This window comes from Osmerus eperlanus, chromosome 15 (assembly GCF_963692335.1).
Source record: "Osmerus eperlanus chromosome 15, fOsmEpe2.1, whole genome shotgun sequence".
NCBI classification, from domain to species: domain Eukaryota; kingdom Metazoa; phylum Chordata; class Actinopteri; order Osmeriformes; family Osmeridae; genus Osmerus; species Osmerus eperlanus.
Window position 1 is genome coordinate 10033857 of NC_085032.1, and position 21442 is coordinate 10055298.

The 21442-nt window shown below is 41.0% G+C and overlaps 1 protein-coding gene across 2 annotated transcripts in view; it reads left to right on the forward strand.

The window, feature by feature from the left end:
* LOC134035142 (cadherin-18) overlaps window positions 1–11022 on the forward strand; it is a 92844-nt gene extending 81822 nt beyond the window's left edge. For both annotated transcript variants that reach the window (XM_062480002.1, XM_062480000.1), the window contains exons 9-12: window positions 277–398; window positions 1933–2050; window positions 7259–7510; window positions 10456–11022. In XM_062480002.1, coding sequence (XP_062335986.1) covers window positions 277–398; window positions 1933–2050; window positions 7259–7510; window positions 10456–10979 — 1016 coding nt within the window. In that variant the 3' untranslated portion in view covers window positions 10980–11022. The remainder of the gene's footprint in view (window positions 1–276; window positions 399–1932; window positions 2051–7258; window positions 7511–10455) is intronic.
* The last annotated feature ends 10420 nt before the right edge of the window (window positions 11023–21442 follow it).

Genomic DNA, 21442 nt, shown 5'->3' on the forward strand with positions numbered 1-21442 from the left:
AAATAATAATGCCTAAATGTGCTCTACACAATGAGGTTTTCTTTAGTAATGAATTTAATGGAGGAACAAGGAATGTTTGTAAGTGCATGCTCCTATCATGGGTGTGATGTGGTTCAAGTTTCAAAAAAGTAAAGTCACTAAATGCTGTTTCTTATGTCATCCCCTCTATTTTTGTTTACCTTTGTTTGTCTGATTATCCTGCTGCTCCTTCAGCATACAGTAATTACTCTTCTTCTTTGTGTCTGTTTGTGTGTGTGTGGATATGTTTTCCTCCAGATAACCCAAGCCTCCTTAGTCATGTTACCGTTACAGTTCAGGTCCTCGACGTCAATGATAATCCACCTGAAATAGCCACTGATGAAGAGGTTATTGTTTGTGAAAGCTCAAGGCCAGGACAGGTGAGCATCGAGTGTGATTCTTGACACGCACATACACGCCAACTGTATTCACAAACCCATAAGTACCAACTTGTGCACGAACCTAAACACACGCACGCACATACCTTCACGTGCACACACATTGAATATATCCACACACACACGCACATATTCCTCAAACAGAAGTGCTGAGAGCCGCGGATTATCTACAGTCGCCTCTCCCCAGCTGGCTGGACGACATGCATTATGCAGAAGACTTGCTGTTGTTTCCCCCAGCAGTGTTTGTCCGCTCTCGTGTAGACCCGCTCAGAGAGGGGTGTAAGGAGAGGGAGAGGGAGGGAACGAGAGAGAGAGAGAGAGAGAGAGAGAGAGAGAGAGAGAGAGAGAGAGAGAGAGAGAGAGAGAGAGAGAGAGAATTTGTCATCACTCCTTCTTAATACAAATCCAAGCAGCAAAGCATAACCACTCTGACTCACAGTTTCTCTCAATTTGCTTTGGGTACTTTCAGATTTATTTGAATGAAGGCAGCCAAGACGTAGGGCAATCAGGGAAAGAGGGGCGAGGAGGGGTTCAGGAGGGGAGAGGAGAGGGTTAACGTGAGGTTGTGGATCGGGCGAGTCACTGTCCAATTAAGCCTAGGGATGCTTTTGATGGCACAATCAGAGCCAAGTTAGAATGTGGTAAGATCAGAAAGTCTGCTTCTCAATTAAAATAACTATTTGTCAAGGTCATATGAAAAGATCCATGTGTCCAGGCTGTCGGTACCTACACATGAATGCATTCTTTTGTTGGACTGTACAATCCACTGGACAATCAATTATCACAGATGCCAAATGTCACAAGTGCAGTTGACCACAAGGTTAAACTATGAGGGTCCCTATATAGCTCTCCTCTCGTATATAATGGGGGTGGCACACACCCCCCGACCCCCCCATCCCACCCCCACCTGTGGTGGCAAGGTCTGGCAGGTGGCTTCTCTCCCAGGGTGACTCTCCCTGCACTGGATCTCAGCCTCTTACCAATTAAGGGTAACAAGATGACACAAATGGTAAAGGGGTCAATGTGAGAGGCACCTCTGTCACGTCTTTGATGCTAGCTCCCTCTGGCTACATAGCATTCCCAAGTCCTGTAGTCTCCTACTATTCTCCCCCCCCCCCCCTATCATGTAAGAAATAGAAGGCTGGTCCACAGTAAAAAATAATAATATTTTCTCCAATGAATTGATGCTGATATAAATGTTCAAACCCTACCCACATATGATTGTTTTGACAGTCTTGAATTTTCGCTCTTGTGTTTCTCTGTAGTTTTCTTCTTTGGGAAGTGTTGAGGTGTGGTTATGCCTTCGATGGCAATGTTCTGTATGATGGTATTGATTAGAATGGTTTGTTCGTTCGTTCGTTATCTGCCGCTTGTCCGGGGGTCGGGTCGCGGGGGCTGCAACCTAAGCAGGGTTTAGGTTGATTAGAATGGTAATCATGTAATAATTGGTATTTATTGCTGTATGTAGGTGTTAGAGGTTTTTATGTATCTTTTTATGTCTCAATTTGAACAACAGATAATCCAAACTATCACTGCATTGGATAAGGACGATTTTGCAAATGGAAAGCGATTCTCCTTCGCTTTGCCTAGCGAAATACCGGTTAATCCCAACTTCACCCTGAAGGACAATGAAGGTAATTACCAAGTTCAATATGTTTCCGGCATTTCCTAGGAGTTTCCTTCTGTTTTTTTTTTTTTTTCTGCTCTGTCGTTGGGGCATAAATCCCCACCAAAGCATTTACATTCCAACATTCAACACCACACAATATTTTCCAAAGACTGTAATTACTAATGTGGACTGTCAATTCCTCTATCCCATGTTGACATGTGTGGGGCCCCTCATATCCACAGGATATTCTTCTGGGGGGGAGTGTTTCATAAAACACTGGAGCCTCGGTAGGGTTGGCATGTTGGGCCGTTGTGTTGTCAAAAGGATTACCTGCTCAGTTCCTCTTCTTCCTCCCCTCTTCCTTACTCACCTTATTGTGTGGCGGCAAAGGCCAGTGATGAGGGTAACCATAGCAACTGGCCAGGTCTCAGGTGGATACCTAGCCCCCAGGTTGGTCTCAGTCTGCAATCACAAGGCTTTTAAAGCTCTCAGCCAGACGTAGCCGGGGTAGCCCAGGGAGACGAATCTCTCCAACGCTCCTCCTTGGATGAACTGCCAGAGAGAGAGAAAGAGAGAGAGAGTGAGAGAGCAAAGAAAGAGAGGAAAAGATAGAACATCAATGTGATAAAAGGAGATAAGTTGAACCCTAAGTCCAGCAGCTTCCCACCACCAACCTCTGCTAGCGTGCTACGCCCTTAGTGCTGGTGCACAGCTTGGTTTTATTGTATTTTTAAATTTTTTATTTAAGTGGCACTCACTGGGCTGCATCACCTTCTCTACACCCTGCTTATCAAGACGCGACTGGTTCAACAGCGATTGCCAACTGAATGTTGATTGCTTAACCACCCAGGTTTAGTGGTGAAAGCCGAAAGCAAGTCAAATGGAAACACACGACAAAAGTAAAGAGAAAAAAAAATGACATTGCACCCAACTGTTTTTGATTCTGTTTGAATCTGTTTTTTGACATTAATTATCAGCATGCAGTACATCATCATTATTTTAATACTCTTTTGCAGCTTAAAAATCTGTTATTTCAAACTTAAAATCCTGTTGTTCTGAGTATTACAAAAATATAGGCTTTGAATTTGTAAATCAAACACTACATTACCTGAGAAAGTGGTGGCAATTTAAGGAAATGTCCCAGTGGAAAGTTGTAGAGTGTGGTTGAATGTGTGACAGAAAAAGAGAGAGTCAGATTGTGTGATTCTACCTCAAATGAGTTAACTCTAACACACACACACATTGGAACCTATGCTGATTTTTCACATCCGGCTGCTCAATTTGCAGACTCACTCACACCATCATTGAAAGTTGCATCACCATAGTTGCAAGCTCTGGCAGTGTTTTTGTTCTTGAAACAGTCTTCTCTCGCTCGCAGTATCATATTTAGCGCTCATATTTAGCTCTGTGAGGTAAGCAGTGGGAAGATACTATGATGTTGGCACCGTTGTTTGATAGGGTTAGAAATTCTCCTGACGAGGTACTGTGTGTGTCCCTTTCAACCCTGATACGCTGCTCCACAGTCGGACAGTCTTTGGAGAATTCATGCCAGTCCTCTAATATCATTATCTGTGTTGTGGAGATGACGATGAAAAGACCATGAAACTACTGCTCCCCATTCCCACCCCCTTCCTGGCAGACCCCAGACTAACTGCATCCCCCCCCCCCACCCAGACTAACTGCATCCCCAGACTAACTGCATCCCTCCCCCACCCCCCAGACTAACTGCATCCCCAGACAAACTGCATCCCTCCCCCCCCCCGAGACTAACTGCATCCCCAGACTACCTGCATCCCTCCCCCCCCCGAGACTACCTGCATCCACCCCTCCCCCCCCCCCCCAGACTAACTGCATCTATGATTTGTTGCTGCAGTGTGCTCTTTTTTTAGAACGAAAGAAAGAATGAAATGCTGTGTGAATTTAAACTGTGAATTGATTGTGATTGGCCTTTTGCACTGGAGGTTTTACACTCTTTGTCTGTCTGTCTCCCGCTCTGAGAGACGCTCCAGTGTGCTCTGAATCTCTGGCAGCCTTGGTTTGGCTGACTTAACATTTGCGAGTTTTAAAACAGCCATTAACTAAAGCATTACAGCTACTTCAGGAGCCAATTTTGCTGTCTGCTCATAACTGCACCTGAATCCCTAAAAGCTATTACTTGCATTTTAATCCCATTGCCAGCCATTCCATGGGAGTCTGGTGAAGAGTAGTTGCAGCTCCCTTTCAAACGATCGAATCAAAAAGCAGGCGTTTATTATAGCAACAACTGGTGTTTTGCTTTTAACAACAGGACATGAGCTGCTTGACTTGAGTCTCTCTCACTTTGTCTCCTCGTTTGGTGTGGAGGAATCATAATTATCTGTCTTAATTTCAAGTCCACACTCACCATTGTGGAAGGATAAGTGCTCAAAGGAAAAGGCCAAATTTAAGAATTGAACATTGTTAAATAGTCATGTTTCCAGTTCATGTACAGAAAGCTGGAGACAAGAGTGTTCTTTGAGAATCTTACAAGCATTCTTTGTCCATAAAGCTCTTGCAAAAAACAATGCAAAAATACCCACTCTGTGTTTGTTGCACTATTGTTATTCTATGCTAAATTTGACTTTTATTTCCATATTCTGTTCCATCTTGTCGTTGGTGGCATTTGTTTTTTATTATGTAGATAATTGGGGTGTGTGATCTCTAAACAGCTCAAATTCTTAAACAGATCAGCTGATTTTTATGGCATATTTCTTGTGTTTGCATATAGAGAACCTTTTAAGATCTACACTAATCCACTCAGTTGAAGGCAGATCTGTCAGGTTGTTGATATTTTTTTTATGAGCTTAATAAGTCATCCAGACACCTCAGTTCTTTTTCTATCATTTCAGACCTTATTGTCTAAGGTCAGTGCTCTCCAGAACACACTGTATCTAGAATCTACAATCTGTCTTCATTTCCCTATGCTATTTTAACATGTTACTGATAAGCAGGCACTGTTTCAACATCAAAATACATCGAATTAATCTGAAACTAACAAATCACAATTACCAAAAATGTGCTAATGTATTCGAGATGTTCTAAATGACGAGTGTTCTATAATCAAAGCATTGCCAAGCTTAGAAACTGTTTATTCTTGCTGGTATCAGTTTACTTTGTGTGACAGTGTTGGATACGACTGATTTTCCTAGACTTCATTCCTACATCTAATTAAAATAAGGGTAACTATTGTTAGTCCGGACGGAAACCAACCTCATAGTCCTACTAAATGTATGCTACGAGTAAAATGTCATGTAGATTTCTTTCTGACATGCTTTCTTATGCTGACATCAAACTAATTACATACTTACAGAATTGCATGAGCCATAAAAAACAAAACAATACATGACATTTGAACGCTATGCATATGTTGGCATTCATTAAACATTCATTATTGATTTGTCAACCAAGTAAAATGTCATTAGATATGTTTTGCACTTGTTATCTTTGTTCACACATGACATTATCTTGGCTGTTTGATAGATAGGACCTTAGCCTGTTCTTCAGAAGAATTTGAAAATATGCTGAACCTGAAACAATGACAACTACTGTATCATTATCAAATTACAAACAGGAACAAATGAAAAATCCAATGAACAAGCTGTAAACTGCCAATGGCTCATTTGTAAGTGATGACTGTGAAGCTCTGAAGAGCACGTTTCATAAGATTCACGACAGAATAGATTAAAGGCAATCTCTGTGTTTTTCTTACCACTGACACAACATTTGGTCCTGCCAAAATTATATCCGTTCCTCCTTTATCCTCTCACACATCAATTTCGTACACGGATGCATACGCGTTGCGTAAAAGATGTCTCACTCAGTGCAGGAATGCACCAGCGAATGGATATGGCAATGGAGAAATTAAGCCAGTTGCCGTTGAGTGGCTCATACTTCTGCTTAACGAACCCAATACTGAGGGAATACCCATTGGTTCTCCACACTGCAACCATTGCACACAGCAGGGGCTCGGTTGCATAACCAAACTTGGCACATGGAAAATGAAGCCGTGGACAATGCATGAACCTAGGCATACATCCAGGTTGAAATTAGCTACATTATAGAAAGGAAGTCTTTTTTAGGAAATGTCAACATTTAGACTACTTTTTTAACTATTTAAGAAGTCATGGGTCTTTGGGCCACTTGGCATAACGAGAACTAGGAAATAACACAGGCAAACAGATTCTCTCTTGCACTGCTCTTCCTGCTCCCATCTGTTTACAGATGTGGTAACGCTGTGAATCACAGTTAATAAAGCTGGAAGAACGTGTTGTCATTCCAGCTGTCTGTCATCATTCGGAGATGGAATAAAGTTTAGAGTGGGAGGTGAGGTCTCAGTGCAGCTTGACACTTTACTGTGGCACAAAAAAACGTTTACAGTCACACTCTCCGTTACTCAAATCTAAATACTGTTTACAGTTTGAAATGCATTTTCAGAATAAATAATTAACACCCTACACTGCACAATATTTGAGGTAACTAAATGGTGGGAAAAAAATCCCAAGGCTGAAGTTACCTCTCTATCATATTGACAACATTATGAATTCATAGGCTCTGTCTTCAATTCTGTCAGTTTTCATTTTTTTTTTTTTTTAAGCCTTAATATTGAATAATATGTGGCGTTAAATGACTAACAGCCGTATACAGGTCTATATGTCCTTCATTCATGGGTATGTTTATTTCCCGGGTGGTTCAGTTTTGCTCCATGATGCGTGAGGTGGTTGGCCATGTCTATGTACTGGAAGGTTAAGTGAATGGTCTACCTGGGTGAGAGCCAGACCAGATTTAGCTGTAGGTCTTTATTCCTTCCATCTCCTGTGTGTAATTTTCTCTCAACCTACGTTTTCTCTCATTCTCTATTTTACAAAATCTCATCTTGAACCTTTTTGCTATGGGTAGAATGACACTGGATGTTCAAGGTGGCCTGCTATATTGGCAGGCATGTTATACAAAATATCAAGGGGAAGGCAAACAAAACAGACAAAATGCCTAGGAAAGGACTGAAAAGAAAGAAAGAGTGTGATTTGGATATTTTTTTCATTCTCATCAAAGTATATCATTTCCTTTATTCTTTCAGTAATGGTCCATCTATTAAAGCATGGTCCTCCACTGTGGATAGAATGCAGGCAGAGGAGACACAGCCGCTCCAGAATGTCATGGCTCATATTCAGCCGTTTCCCATCAAAACATCTAATTTACCGTTCTGTCATATTTGCAGACAGCACGGCCAGCATCATAGCCAGACGGCGGCGCTTCAACCGCTTGTCCCAGGAGCTGTATGAGCTACCCATCGTGGTGTGGGATGGCGGCGAGCCCTCACTGAGTGGAACCGGCACGCTCACCCTGCGCGTGTGCCCGTGCCAACGGAGCGGGAGGCTGCGTACCTGCCAGGGCGAGGCCTTCCTGTCCTCGGCAGGACTCAGCACGGGGGCTCTCATCGCCATCCTGCTGTGCATCGTCATCCTGCTGGGTAGGTCTGTCGGGCGGGGGTTGAGGTGAGGCAGGAGAGATGGAGGAAATGAGACAACCAGAGGAGAGATGCCTGTGGGGGGGGGGGGGGGGGGGGGGGGTCTGTGGGGGTAGGAGAATTGGTTGGGGGATAGTGTAAGAGAAGAGGAGAGGAAAAGAGTGGAGAGGAACAGAGAGATGACAGGACAAGGGCAGTGTAGGAGAGGGATGAATGGAGGGGTGAGGACACAACTGGAATTCAGAATGAGAATGGGGGAGGGTCTGGAGGATAAAGAGAGGGAGAAAGGGGGGAAGTTGAGATGGAAAGTGAAAGTGAGAACAATGCATATTTTCAAAGTGTAGAGTAGCTGTCAGTGCGTTGTTAAAGCATGAGAATTACAGGGTTAAAGAGAGAGAGAAAGAGAGGGAGGGAGATGAAGAACACTTGGATATCATATGGAAATCTACGAAAAAAATTCATGGGGGGGCTAACAGAGTATTTTATTTATTTTTTTACTAATTGTGAATCTATTGCTACCTACTAGGGGTAATCTAAAAGAACACTAGTTTGGTTAGATAATGTTCGTATCAATTAGGTTTAAGAAACAAGCTAGCTATGAAGCTGCAAATGTGCAGTAGAACGTTAAATATGCACAGCGTCATAATAGTCTACCATCAGGACGTGTGGCCGTCATCACCTGTACCTGCTCAGCTTATATAAACCGTTAATCGTCTGAGATCAAAGAGCATTCATCAAACCTGGCACAGACAACAGCAACATCAGTCGCAGTGTCGATGGTAGGGGGGGCGGGGGGAGGGGGGGAGGGTGTTGGTGCACCAGCCAAACGCAAGCAAATAGTCCTCCTGTGTGCAAACAGAACAGCGGTAGGACACAGGGTCGGAGCAAGAGCGTGCATAATTAACACTGGCGCGCTCACACCAACACACACACTTAAGCACACACACAATCGTCCTCAGCGTTTATCCGCGGACACCGGTGCGTGAAGGTGATGCATATTCATATCGGCAGCAGCCCCATTCCACGCAAGGGTTGTGCCGGCTAACCAGGGAGGAGAACAAAAGGCCATCATCACTGTTTGGAAGTCAACACATGAGTGAGAGACAGCCCCTGCATGACTAATCGCCTTCGACATGAGACTGAGACCGACAGAGCAGGAGAGTTCGAGAGAACTGGTAGGGAGGGGGGAGAGATAGAAAGAGAGGATTGGTAGGGAGGGCGGAGAGATAGAAAGAGAGGATTGGTAGGGAGGGGGGAGAGATAGAAAGAGAGAAGCATCTGGACCTTATTACAGGGTGTGGTGAGCTATTGAGGCTGGTGAGAAAGATGGAGATAAGGTGATGAATGGAGTGTGAAAGAAACAAAGCCTTTCCAGCTGAGAGAGAGAAAGAGAGACAGAGAGATATAGGGACAGAGATAGAGTGATAGGGAGAGAGAGAGAGGGAGAGAGAGAGAGAGAGAGAGAGAGAGAGAGAGGGAGGGAGGGAGGGAGGGAGGGAGAGAGAGAGAGAGAGAGAGAGAGAGAGAGAGAGAGAGAGAGAGAGAGAGAGAGAGAGAGAGAGAGAGAGAGAGAGAGAGAGAGAGAGAGAGAGAGAGAGAGAGAGAGAGAGAGTGCTCTGTAGTTATGGTATCCAGACTGCTGTAGTGTTCCATAGTACCGCACCATAAAAGGGTTAAAAAAGCAAACACAAAGGTTTTAAACCCCCCAACTGTCACAAATAGATTCTTCTTCTGAAATACATTCAACATTTTAATTTTGTCAATATGTTCATGATTTTTCTCTTTTGCAATGTCCTGACATTTCTCTATAAGGTGTAAATGTAAGAATATGACTTGCTGCTGAAAAGGAGCTGGAAAAGACAACTTTTTACTGGGAAATGACCTTGTAAAAAGTTATTGTGCTGCCTTGTGGCCTGCATTTCCTCTCCTTCCTCTGTCTCACTCTTTCTCTCTCTCTCTCTTAAGTGAGTCAGATGACAAAGGTGCGGCCTCTCCAGAAATGAGACAGCTCTCACCTTGCGTTTATTAAAACTTGTTTCATTGTTTGGCGGCCTGTCTAAGATGTCTATTTCTCATCTAAATATAGTTTGGCGTTACTGTAAATGACATGCAAAGGTTATTAAGAGCAGGATGTCTACCACCTGCAGTACGTCTTTCTCAAAACAGTGTGATTTCCAAGGCACCATCCATACAGTATACTATAAAGAAATTAAGATTTTGCCTTTTATTTAATTTGATTGAATGTTGACGGTGCTACTATTGATGGTACACATCAATGTACACATCAATATTGTATATTACAGAAGAAAAGAGCTCAATGTTCTGTCTAACTTTCTCAATTGAAATTCCTTACCCAAATTTCATTCATCTGTGAGTAACAGTACAGTACACGTACAAAACTATACACAAATATATTGTGTCACAGACACAATATATTTGGCCCAAATCAATGTTGTATCTGCTCTAGAGATGATAATGGGGAGACTCTCATCACCCTATCAGCTTGCGTTCAGAGAATCATCATCTCAGCCGATGCTAATGATGGCTAATGTGTATTATTGATTTACAGCTCTTCAACGGCTGAATAGCTTTGTTGCCCTAATGGAAAAACGGATAAATATGCACATAAAATAGGTTTTCTTTTTATTTAATTTTTTACTTTTATTTTGTTGGTTATTGACAAACTACAACTTGTTAATCCATTTTGAGGGACAAATTTGCTACCAACACAGCAGCACATGGAGAACGGCATCAGCGTGCAATCAGGATATGACACGTCTTAACCATGTTGAAGTCCTCTCTAATGAAGGAATGTTGTCTAACTAAGCGCTTCATTGACGTCCCTCTCATTATTGTTGGTTTACCAGTTGTGTCCCAGCCCCACGCAGACACATACTTCCCTCACTAACTGATCTCCCCCCATCACGACTCCTTTCTTTCTCTTCCAGCCATCGTGGTCCTGTTCATCACGTTAAGGCGGAGCAAGAAGGAGCCTCTCATCATCTCGGAGGAGGACGTGCGCGAGAACGTGGTCACGTACGACGACGAGGGCGGCGGCGAGGAGGACACGGAGGCCTTTGACATCATCGCCCTGCGCAACCCCGCCGCCGCGGAGGAGCTCAAGTTCCGACGGGACGTGCGTCCGGACGCCAGGCGGCGCGGCGGCGGCAGGGGAGGGCCGTCACGTGGACGTCCCAGCCCCTCGTCCTCCCTGGAACTGAACCAGGTGGACGTGCAGGAGTTCATCAAACACAGACTGGTGGAAGCCGACGTGGACAGCAGCGTGCCGCCGTATGACTCCCTCCAGACGTACGCGTATGAGGGCCAGGGCTCACCCACTGGCTCCATCAGCTCACTGGATTCCCCCGAAGCACACTCAGAACAGGACTACACTTACCTAGACGATTGGGGGCCGCAGTTCCAGAAACTAGCAGAACTCTATGGAGAGGAAGAGTTGGAGGTGGTGACCTAGCCTAAACTTGCGTGTTATTTTGCTGTTTGGGGTTGGGTGAGTGGGGGGGGGGTAGTGGGGGTGGAACCAGAATGGCTCTCTTCTCTATCTCTTTTCCTGGTTTCATGAACGATATAAACAGAACCGAGATGCTTTCAAACTGTTACGGTTGCTCCAAACTTCTACTGTTTCCATTTGACTGCCCTGTTTTTTTCTTTCTGTCCTTTTGGATCATGGGTCGTCCACACCGAGGAATTAAATGATCAGATTTTGTGTGGGGGACATACAAGAATAACGGATAAAGGAAAATAATATTTTCCCTGGTGTATATTTTTTATTGCTCAATAAAGTCCTGAATTCCACATGAGTGGAATGTATGTGATGCAACGTCTACTTCAGTTTCTTGGAGAGGATACACACATTACATTTTATTTCAGGGGAGAACATAATATAAATTTTCTGATCATTTGAAGCACACAGTCGGTTCCAGGGCATGGAACAACTCAAGTACTTGAAGGATGTCAGGCGAAATGTAAAAAATAGCACATCATTATTTTGTTCCTGATATATCATTGTAACAAATGAGAAAAGGACCATTTCACCCTGTACAACCTGAGGTAACTCTACATAACAAAACTGCAGTAACAAAAAACTGTACTTATAAGCAAACATCAGATTGAGGTGGAATTGCATCAGTTTTTGGTGGTATGTTTTTAGCTATACAGTGCAGGCCTGACGCCCGGCCTGGCTCCCCTTCCTCTCCTATGGCCTGTCAAGCTCCCCCGGGCCCTTGGGTCTTGCGCTGGTGGGGGCCTGGATAAAGGGATGAGAGGTTGATGAATATTTCAAAGACCCTATGCTAGCTGCTCTCTATCTCTGTCCCTCTACCTCACTCTCTCTTGCACTTTTCTCCTCACTCTCTCTCTTTCTCTGTCTCTTACTCTCTGTCTCATTGTCTTTCTTTCTCTCTCCCTCTTACCCCTTCGGATGAAAGACCAGGGGGGAGGTAAGGCCCCCATGACTTTTCACATTCGTGTCAAGACATTGAAACAGGGGTACAGTCCTAAGTTATGGGTGATGGGAGAAGAATTTGGAAAGAAGCGAGTGAAGCAGCCATTGATATAATAGAGGGAGTAGCTTTCCTGCACACTTTCTTCTATGAGCAAATGTAAGTGGTGTGTGTGCACATGCATTAGTGTGTAATGTGTGTGTGTGTGTGTGTGTGTGTGTCCAAATCTGCCTGAAATACAAAATCCTTTGCCAGCTCTCTTTGATATAGCTACAATTAACACATTTCATCAAGTGTAATTAAGAATCTCATTTAAATAGGAGGTAATCATTTTGACCTCCAAGTTTGTGTTGGTCAGGCATTGAGCTCCACAGCCTCCAGTGCCTGTTCTAAAATATCATCAACCAACAATCTTTTTCTCATTCCACTGCACTGTACACAGTACAGTAGATGGCCTTCATAATGAAGTCTCACTCATTCTTTTGAAAAAAATATTATTGGAAGGAAGGTTAACAAATATTTCATACCTGACCTGCCAAATTAATCTACGAGCAATTAGTTACATGTTCGTTAATTGAGCGTACACAAACAACCTCCTAAAATATGAGTTCCATGTCATTAATTAATACAGTGTGTTGTGGGGTTGGGAAAGGGGGTTGAGCTAGCAGAAATAACCATGGTAAAGGAAACCAGAGTGAAGAGGTCTACATCTGAATTGATATGTTGCTCACTGAATAAAGAAGTATTGATGCCTAATCTGTCAGAACAGATTCCATATGTTGTTGAGATAAGGCGGCACAATATTTTTCAAGCACTGCAAGGATGCATTCTTGAAGAAATATGTGGTAAGGTTTTCTGAGGAGATCAGTGCTGCTTGCAAGGCAAGGCCCTATATGCCACAGCACTGGATACAACAATAATTTTGATTTTGTCGTCGTACAATTTGTTGTACATTTTCTAGATCCTATATATTAAAACAACCTTATCTAAAGATAACATATGCAGCTAACACTCAATTCCTATGGACCTTGTTGTTACCATAGGTATATTGCTATGTAGTTGCATGGCAGTTAATGTAACCCTAATGTTCTTAATGGAAAGTGTTGCCAGGTCTCTCTCTTTCTCTTAAAACCAACGTTATCCTAGGATTTGCAACCTAATACCTCCAGTACCAAAACTGGTTCCAGTAGGGGCATTTGATAAATAAAGAGATGTGGGGATGTCACTCATTTCAGCCCCTGGACAGGTTTCAGTTGTGATGTTGTGCCATTGTTGTTGCTGTTCAGCTGTGTTTGAAACAACGGATGTGTGTGTTGCAGTATAGTTTGGGTTTCCTAATGAATAATGAAGGCATTAACTTAAACTTCAGTTGGTTGATTTAATCTTTCAAGCAGCTAAAGCAGTTAAGATTTGGTTGTAGTGTACAAATCGAGCCAAAATTGTAAATAGTGCTTTCAAAAGAAAGAATGGAGGTTGGTTAAATGGATGGGTTACACAGTAAACTACATCCCTACACTAAACATGAAAAAGATGTAAGATTTATTTATTTTTGTTGCCAAGTTACCATAAAAACATTAACGTTAACTCTGACCTTCTACTTCATGAAGGGTTGTACTTGTGTTTTCTTGAGCCACTGCATTACATGTAGCAAATAATTCTGACCATCAGGCACAAAGGCAGCAACATATCACGTGGTACCATTTAGAACATGCTCTCCTAATACTACATTGACAACAATCGCCCACAAAATGGAGGACAATGATAATATACGACTGGGAAAATTTCAAATTAAGGTTCAGAATGCATGTGTCAGAAAGATTGATGACCTGAAAGAGCCCAGTAAACTTGCTCTCGTCGGTTGTACACTTCAGCAACGGGTGACTAATTTCAGCCACCCCACCATTTTCTGGAAAACGGCCATCAATATGAGATCCACAGTCTAGAAATTCATTTATTCATGCTAGACATCATGAGGTTCAAAATGAAAAAGCCAATGAGGGAATGTTAATATAATGTTCCAGTGAATACACCCCTGATCAAGTGAGTTACATAAATAACTAAGACTATTCATTTCTTGCCAGAATGCTGTAGAAAATCCCCTTCTCTCATCATCACAAGGGATGAACATTACAGGAGAGATGGTAGTAAAAATGATATTATGTTGTCATAACATCTTGAATCACTCCAACTTGTGAGTAATAGTACAAGTATGCCTGCTTTAATTTGAAACAGTCATTCTGAATTTCATGAATATACAGTATGTTGCTCTCATAACCAAGTGAAAATAAATAACCAAATAAGATGGACATGAGGAAAATGTATAATTTATATGAGCCTATTGGTAATCCCAACTTCATATTTGTTTTCATGCCCAAATTATGCATGTTTAAATAATTCAGTGTAAAATGAACTACAAAGGTTATTTAATTTTCAAGACAATAACTCAATAATATGGAATCATTGTAATCTTGAAAATAAAATAAACGTTGTTTATTTCATATTGAATCAAAACATATCACCACAAGAAGGGAAGTATTGTATTTCCGATGTCCCTCTGGTTGTGTTCACTTTCTGCTGGGTTTATAGCCGAAGGACAAGTCCAAGTGACATGATTCATTGATGTTGCAGGACTCCATTTAGTAACAAATCTTATCTTCCCTTTTTCTCATATCTCCTTTTTGTATTGTTCTTTTAATTTTCATTCTTTATTGTGCACTTTCTTTCCTATGGCTAAACCCTTCACTGTAAATGCACCTCTAGCAAAGAAACAGCACAAGTTAGCTACTGCCATACTGAAGAGACCACAGAAACATCCAAACAAATTCCCTTGTCTCCTTTCTGAAATGCATCATCAACCCTTCAAAGTTTCTAGGTTTTTAGAAAATGTCCATCCCGTTTGGTATTTGAGAGAAAACGTTTGATCACCTGTCCGTTTCTACCCGTTGAGAGAATGATGATGCATTCTCTCCTCTGTTCCTTACTGACAACCCTGTTGGCCATGACAGGTGCGCTAATTTGTCTTCGAAATAATTGGAAATTAAGAAGATAATGAGCTCTTTAGGGAGACACTGGTGAGACATTGGGAACTGTTTTTTTTTACTGAAACACCATCAGACAGGGGGACAGAATATAAAGCACTTTTGATTGATTTGGCTCCATGACACGCATGAGCCTGTGATAGAATCCAAATTTGCTAAGTATGTAGGCTATCATTACAGTTACTCAGCTGGGATACACAAAAGACCCAGAACAAGACTTCTGACCTAGAGACACGAAAGCTGGCTATTAGATATCATGTTTCTAACATTCAACATAGCATACATTAGCCCTCTGTGACATGCTTGCGTGTAAAAAGGGCTATACAAATACAGTTTGATTTGATTAGTATTTCTTTGTAGGTTAATGTGGTGCTACGTGGTAGGTTATGTTTCCATTTAGTGCTCTGAACTTTTTAGGGCAGTAGTGTGGTGTAGTGCATGTCCTAATTGTTGAATAGGATTAATTTAAAATTTAAAATTTAAAAACATATTTCTTCTCTGCTGACCAGCAGAGGACACATTGCCAAGAGAAACAAACAAATGCTAAAGGCAAATGCAAAGAGTGATCATCAATGTTTGCTGTTCTTATGTAGATTTGTGTGGCACTCTGGGATTTATTACATCTCTCCGACAGGGAGATGAAAAGACAGTAGGGGCCTTGAGGGATGTTCCCTGCCAGTGCTGTCCACAGTTCCTGTGGCGTCTATGTGGTTAGGAGAGAAGTGTGGCTATCTCTACCCTGAGCCCCACCACTCTGCATTCCTTATCAGCATGTCAAAGTCCTATAACATCAAAGTCTCACATACAGAGCTTCAGAGGCCAATTGTCTGAAATTGAGCAGCGATGTGAAGGTGACTGCTTTTGCAACCCATCAGAATGTGCTACCAGCAGTTACTGCGCAAAAATTAGGGCCAGCCCCACATATTTATACTAGGATAGTAAAATCTGATAATGTAGAAAATCATTTGTATTCTCCAACATACAGTCATGACTCCCATAGTTGTATAAATGAGTGTTTTGGTTTAAATATAGAATACATGTTATGGTACAGCATGATTATATCCAAAAATATTGAAAAGGCTTCTTCACCAGTGTTTACACATGGTTATCTATTTGATCATTGATGGAATGTGTTTTTATGAAACCCTCAGTAAACAGCAATGTTGCACATACGCAAATTGAGATGGATGAAACCTCTTAAGCCGCAAAATATTTCTCCAAGGAGGGAAGGCGATTTAACTGACATTTTTTACTAACACTATGCTTCTGCAGGGTTCTCAAACCGACTTCTCGTTCAATACACGTTCTCAGGGGAATGGTTAACTCTACTTTGTGTATGTGAGCAACATATTAAAACTATACTGCGCTGGAAAATCTTGCCCCACTTCCCTACAGAAGCACATTTCTTACTCTATCGCCTGGTAGTACGATCTAGTCCCAGCTGGGTATTTGAATCTCAGAGGATAATTTCTTTAAGAAAATCTCTTAATAACATGATATTATATATATAATATTTATAATAAACATGTAATTGGAGATCACTTTATTATAACTTTCACCCTCTTTTACCTTTGAGACAGTATTTTTCTGACAAATGCTACTGTTGTAAATTCTGTTAAGAATGCTTTGAACACTTCTATGTCAACCCAACCTTGTCTCCATTTGAGATCAAAACCCAGAACCAAGTCTTAACACAGTTAAGACAATGGTTGTATAAAAATGTCAATTTGAAACTGTGAATGGAGGGATGACTACATTGCAGCACATCCAACAGAAGCAAAAATATATTTTTTGCTCCCACTGTCAAGTATCTCAAGATAAACTAGAGAGGGTACAATTTATGGGGAAATTGTAGGGTGTGCTTGCTTGCGTCGGTTGCACAGGGGTCCGTTTTTGAATGACATTTTTACAACTGATATTTCTGTATATTTTATATAAAAATGCATACTTATTATTTATAAAGATGACATAGATTTAAAAGCATTTTTTTTTTGCTGCTCATTTACAACTGAAAATACGAGTGAAGTGTAGAATGAAATAGATGTCTTCTCATTTCCCCTGCAAGAGGCAGCCTCATCGTTGAAACAAAACGAATAAATTGGGCAGACCGGTGTAAAAATTGACCTAATCTCTATGACTTAAACGTCATTAAACGTCTCATGATATTTTCAGGCATTTAGCCTACTCATTGCATTCATTCATTAATAAAGAACCCCCTTTGAAGATTATTCTACGACGTTGCCCGGCAGTAGAAGATGGAATCGCGATTCAAACAGTACCATTTGCTACCAGAAAATATGCCCCCCAAAACGTAAATAAGCTTGACATTTATTTAGTGGAAAATCGCTCATTCATAAAAATATCACTGGTAGCGATTATTGTCAGTAACAACGCAAAATGCGATATAGCCCTGTGTGGAGAAGCTGCCCCGGTAAATTGTACTACTACGGCACAGTACTAGACTACTGCTGTGTTCGTCTTGGTAGTGATTGCGTTGGTTGAATTGGATTTAACGTTCCGTTGTACGGTTTAAGCTGAAATTAATTATTTTCATGAACAGATTGACAACGTTTAGGCTGTGGCAATGAAGTTCAGGTTAGTAGTTAGATAGACTTTTGATTTAAGTAAGGGGAGTGCCGAACATGTTCTGTCGCCGTTTGACTTCCTACAGCTGTGTAGATGTTTTTGTAGTGTCTCGCGTAGGCTACAGCGTTGCAGTGATACACTGGATTGAAACAACAGGTAATGATAATTTCACCCACAAATCGTTTACTTGTAATCTAATGTCATAATAAATCCTACAACGAAAATGTATATGTGAGGAATGTTTATTTTAACGATTGAAAACAGATACATCATAGACCACTGTAGTATGTGTTGCCCGGGCAACACAGGCTAACGTCATGATGCTAATACTTCAGTGAAATAGTAGACTATTGGGTGTGCTCTCGCCGAAGGCTTGAGCACACCCAATAATATATATGTGAGAGAACAAAGGTTGTGCTCTCGCCGAAGGCTTGAGCACACCCAATGATCAGCAGAGACATATGAAAGGAAACAAATGAATAATTATCACGATTAATGGAAAATACAGCCTACATTTTCAAGACAAACACATCATCAAGATCTTTCAGTCAACATCTTTGAAATGAATATGCTAATATTGATATATGAATATGCTAATATTGATATATTCCTGTACTGGTTAAGCAAAAAAACTATATTTTAAAAGTACACCTCGTCTATATGTTATTATTGTCCTCTTTTCAAATATTTTTGCCTCACTGTAATCTTTTCCTGAATTTCAACATTTTGCTGATTGCCTGGTTGATAATGATCTTCCCCATGTTGATTACCTCATTAAAAAAAACTAGGTTCCACACGTGGCAGAAGGATATAGTTATTTCAATCAGAGCAACAGCAACTCTCCAGCTAGCTGTGGAATACATTCAAAAAATAAAATAGATAAAGTTTTGAATACAGAAACAATCTGGAACCAAGCTCTATAAAAAATGCAGCTCGACTGAGAGTAAAATGTATATGTTGCTTACAGATAAAACAAGAGTGTCTTTTGGGTCTAAGATTAAACTGTATATACATAACCTATTCACACAGGGAGTATGACCATACATTAATCCTAATTTCTGCTCCTTTTTGTACTTTGGACTGTACAGTACTTTTGTAAAACATTGTACTCTGAGAGATTCCACTAAATTACACAGTGCCACAACATGAAAAGAATGGTCTAACATTGGCTTTACTTTTTATGAACACATGGTGACTGATCTGCTGACTCAGATGCAGAGGGGATTTATATTTATGTGTGTTATTAACGAAAACCATCGGCATCACTGTGGGATGTCAGCTTCCATTTGCTCATCTAGTCCCCTTCTCGGCTTGAGTGAGTGTGAGGCGAACTTTTTTCCTTTTCTGCTGACTAGAGCTCCTTTACCAAAGTGAGGCATATTAAAGACAACCTCATCTCAATTTGGTCTCGATCCGTTATCGGACTTTCAAGGGGAAATTAAAACGTGTTTTAGGAATGATTTAAAATCAAGCTTTACTTCCCAAAACTTTCACTGGAATATCATTTTTTATAGTAGATGTGAAAAGCTACTCTTGCAGATCTTGATAGATTGAGATGGGCTCCGTTACAGAAAAATATATAAATATAAAAGGTTTTTGCCCTGTAAAATGAATCTGCAAGAACTAACTGTAGGCTCATGGCTTTAGTGTGGATTGAGTTTGTGAATGCATGAGAAACTGATATAAAGTACCACAGCGCTTTGAAGACATTAGTAAAATGGCTGTAGGGGGCATTTATAAGTCTTTAAGTCCAAGATTTATCGCTGCCACATGAACCCTATACCCCATCATATTCAATTCAAACTGCTCTTCCCCCTCCCCCCACTACAGTCATCCCATTACAATATTCACCGAATTATTACCATGGCAGGAAATGGATTTGATGACAACTTAAGAGACAAATATCACTTGAGCCAAATTTTCACACAAGGGATCCGACAAACATGTGAGTGGTAGTGATGTACTCAAAAACACCGAGGGCCCTTGTCAGTGGATTATTAAAAACTAGGGACTCCTTGGTGCTTTAATATCAAAAGCCCTACAGTCACACTTTGAGAGATGCAACTGCAGGGATGAAATGTACGGAATGGGAGAGCCATCTATTTACAGCCCTGTTTCTACCAACCAGCCTTATATATGAATGAACACATGATTTTATTCTTATATAGTTCATGAGGCAAACTGAGTAGCTATGGTATGATGCCTGACAATCCAACTACAGAATGTTTGATTACTATAATAGCATGGACTAAAGGGAACAATTCCACCCTTTTACTCTTGAAATCACTTTGTTGTGTGCCAAGAGTACTGCTTGTTTGGATATAAAGCAAGCTTGTTGAAGCCACAGACCACTGCAGAAGTTTCTAGTCAGGACAGTCTGGATACTTTGCTGCTGTTTTTACTACTGTTACAGTATCAGTAGATTCAGACAAGGAGACAAGATACAGTACCAAAATATTGAAACACAAATGTGTAGAGGTCTAGAAAGGATCCATGTCCAGAAAACATGATTGTCACAGAGACAGCGAGTGTATTCAAGGCTTATCTTCTCATTTTTTTTCCTGGTAACTGATCAATCTACACTCCAAAAAATCTGTACCTTCATTTTCCATTCATTGTTTATAGTGCAATCACCACTGATTGGCTTCACAAGCTAGAAAAGGCAGTACTCCAATCTCCTCAGTACTCTCCAATCATCAGGGCACCGAATGCATCTTAAATTATATAGTGTTTGTTTGGACACTGACGTGAAAATGCCGCCTGTTAGGTGACAACAACATGCTCAGAGATCCACATTTTTCATTGTTGTTGAAAATAAATACTTACATTCATCTGTCCACACAAAAACAATTACATAACAACAAGTAAAATATTAAAAATGTTTAGTAATTATAAAATTGAGTATTCTGTTCAAAACATTTTTATTACATGTTTTTTTCCTGCATTTATTTAACTTGTATGTATGATACATTAACTAGTATATGGATGTATATATATATATATTTATACATACAATCATACACATATACCTCATAGTGAGGTCATAAGTGAGGAGGTCCTGAGCATTTTACCTACCCTACATGTTATATCCAATTTCACATACTTTAGACTTGCACAGTGTGTGCAGGAAAGTGGTCACTTTTATGAAGATCTTGAATGAAGTAGAGTACATACAAAACAGCACATGCTATGCGCACACATCATTCAAGGTTCTTGTAGAGCTTTTTTCACATGGGCTGAACGCAAATAGAAAACCAACAATTCTCTTTGCTGTTGGCACTTCATTTTGTTTTATTCACGAGTTTGGAGAAAGAGATTGGGAACAGTAGATTATTATGTGGACAGCGAGAAAAGAGAACTTCTCCACTGAGCAGGCATCAGTTTATAGACCTGTGGGTGTCTGGGGTTGGTGTCTAACTGAACTTACATCATGATGTACGATGCAACATACGGTGCCAAAGTGTAAAGAGGTTTATGCAATGTTATGTAAACCTAGCCTGTTTCCTACAGGACACAAATACAACACAATGTTAGTGGAACCCAACATAAAACAGTATATATACAGTACTGCATATTAAATGAGACCCTTGTAATCCATAGTATCACCTATCAAGTGTATATATACTGTATATATGTATATATTAAAGAAAGGTGTGAAAAAACACACAAACAGCCATAAGTTTGTCCCGTCATACATCGGTGTTGACTTTGCATTAGCATTATTTATATCATAAGGGCAAAGGTCACTTACACTCCATTATCTCCGGTGGCTATTCAATTTCTGTGGGGTGGCCATGCGGCTGGCCTGTATTTATGTGTGATTGTGTGAACAGGGTGCTTCATTAGACCTC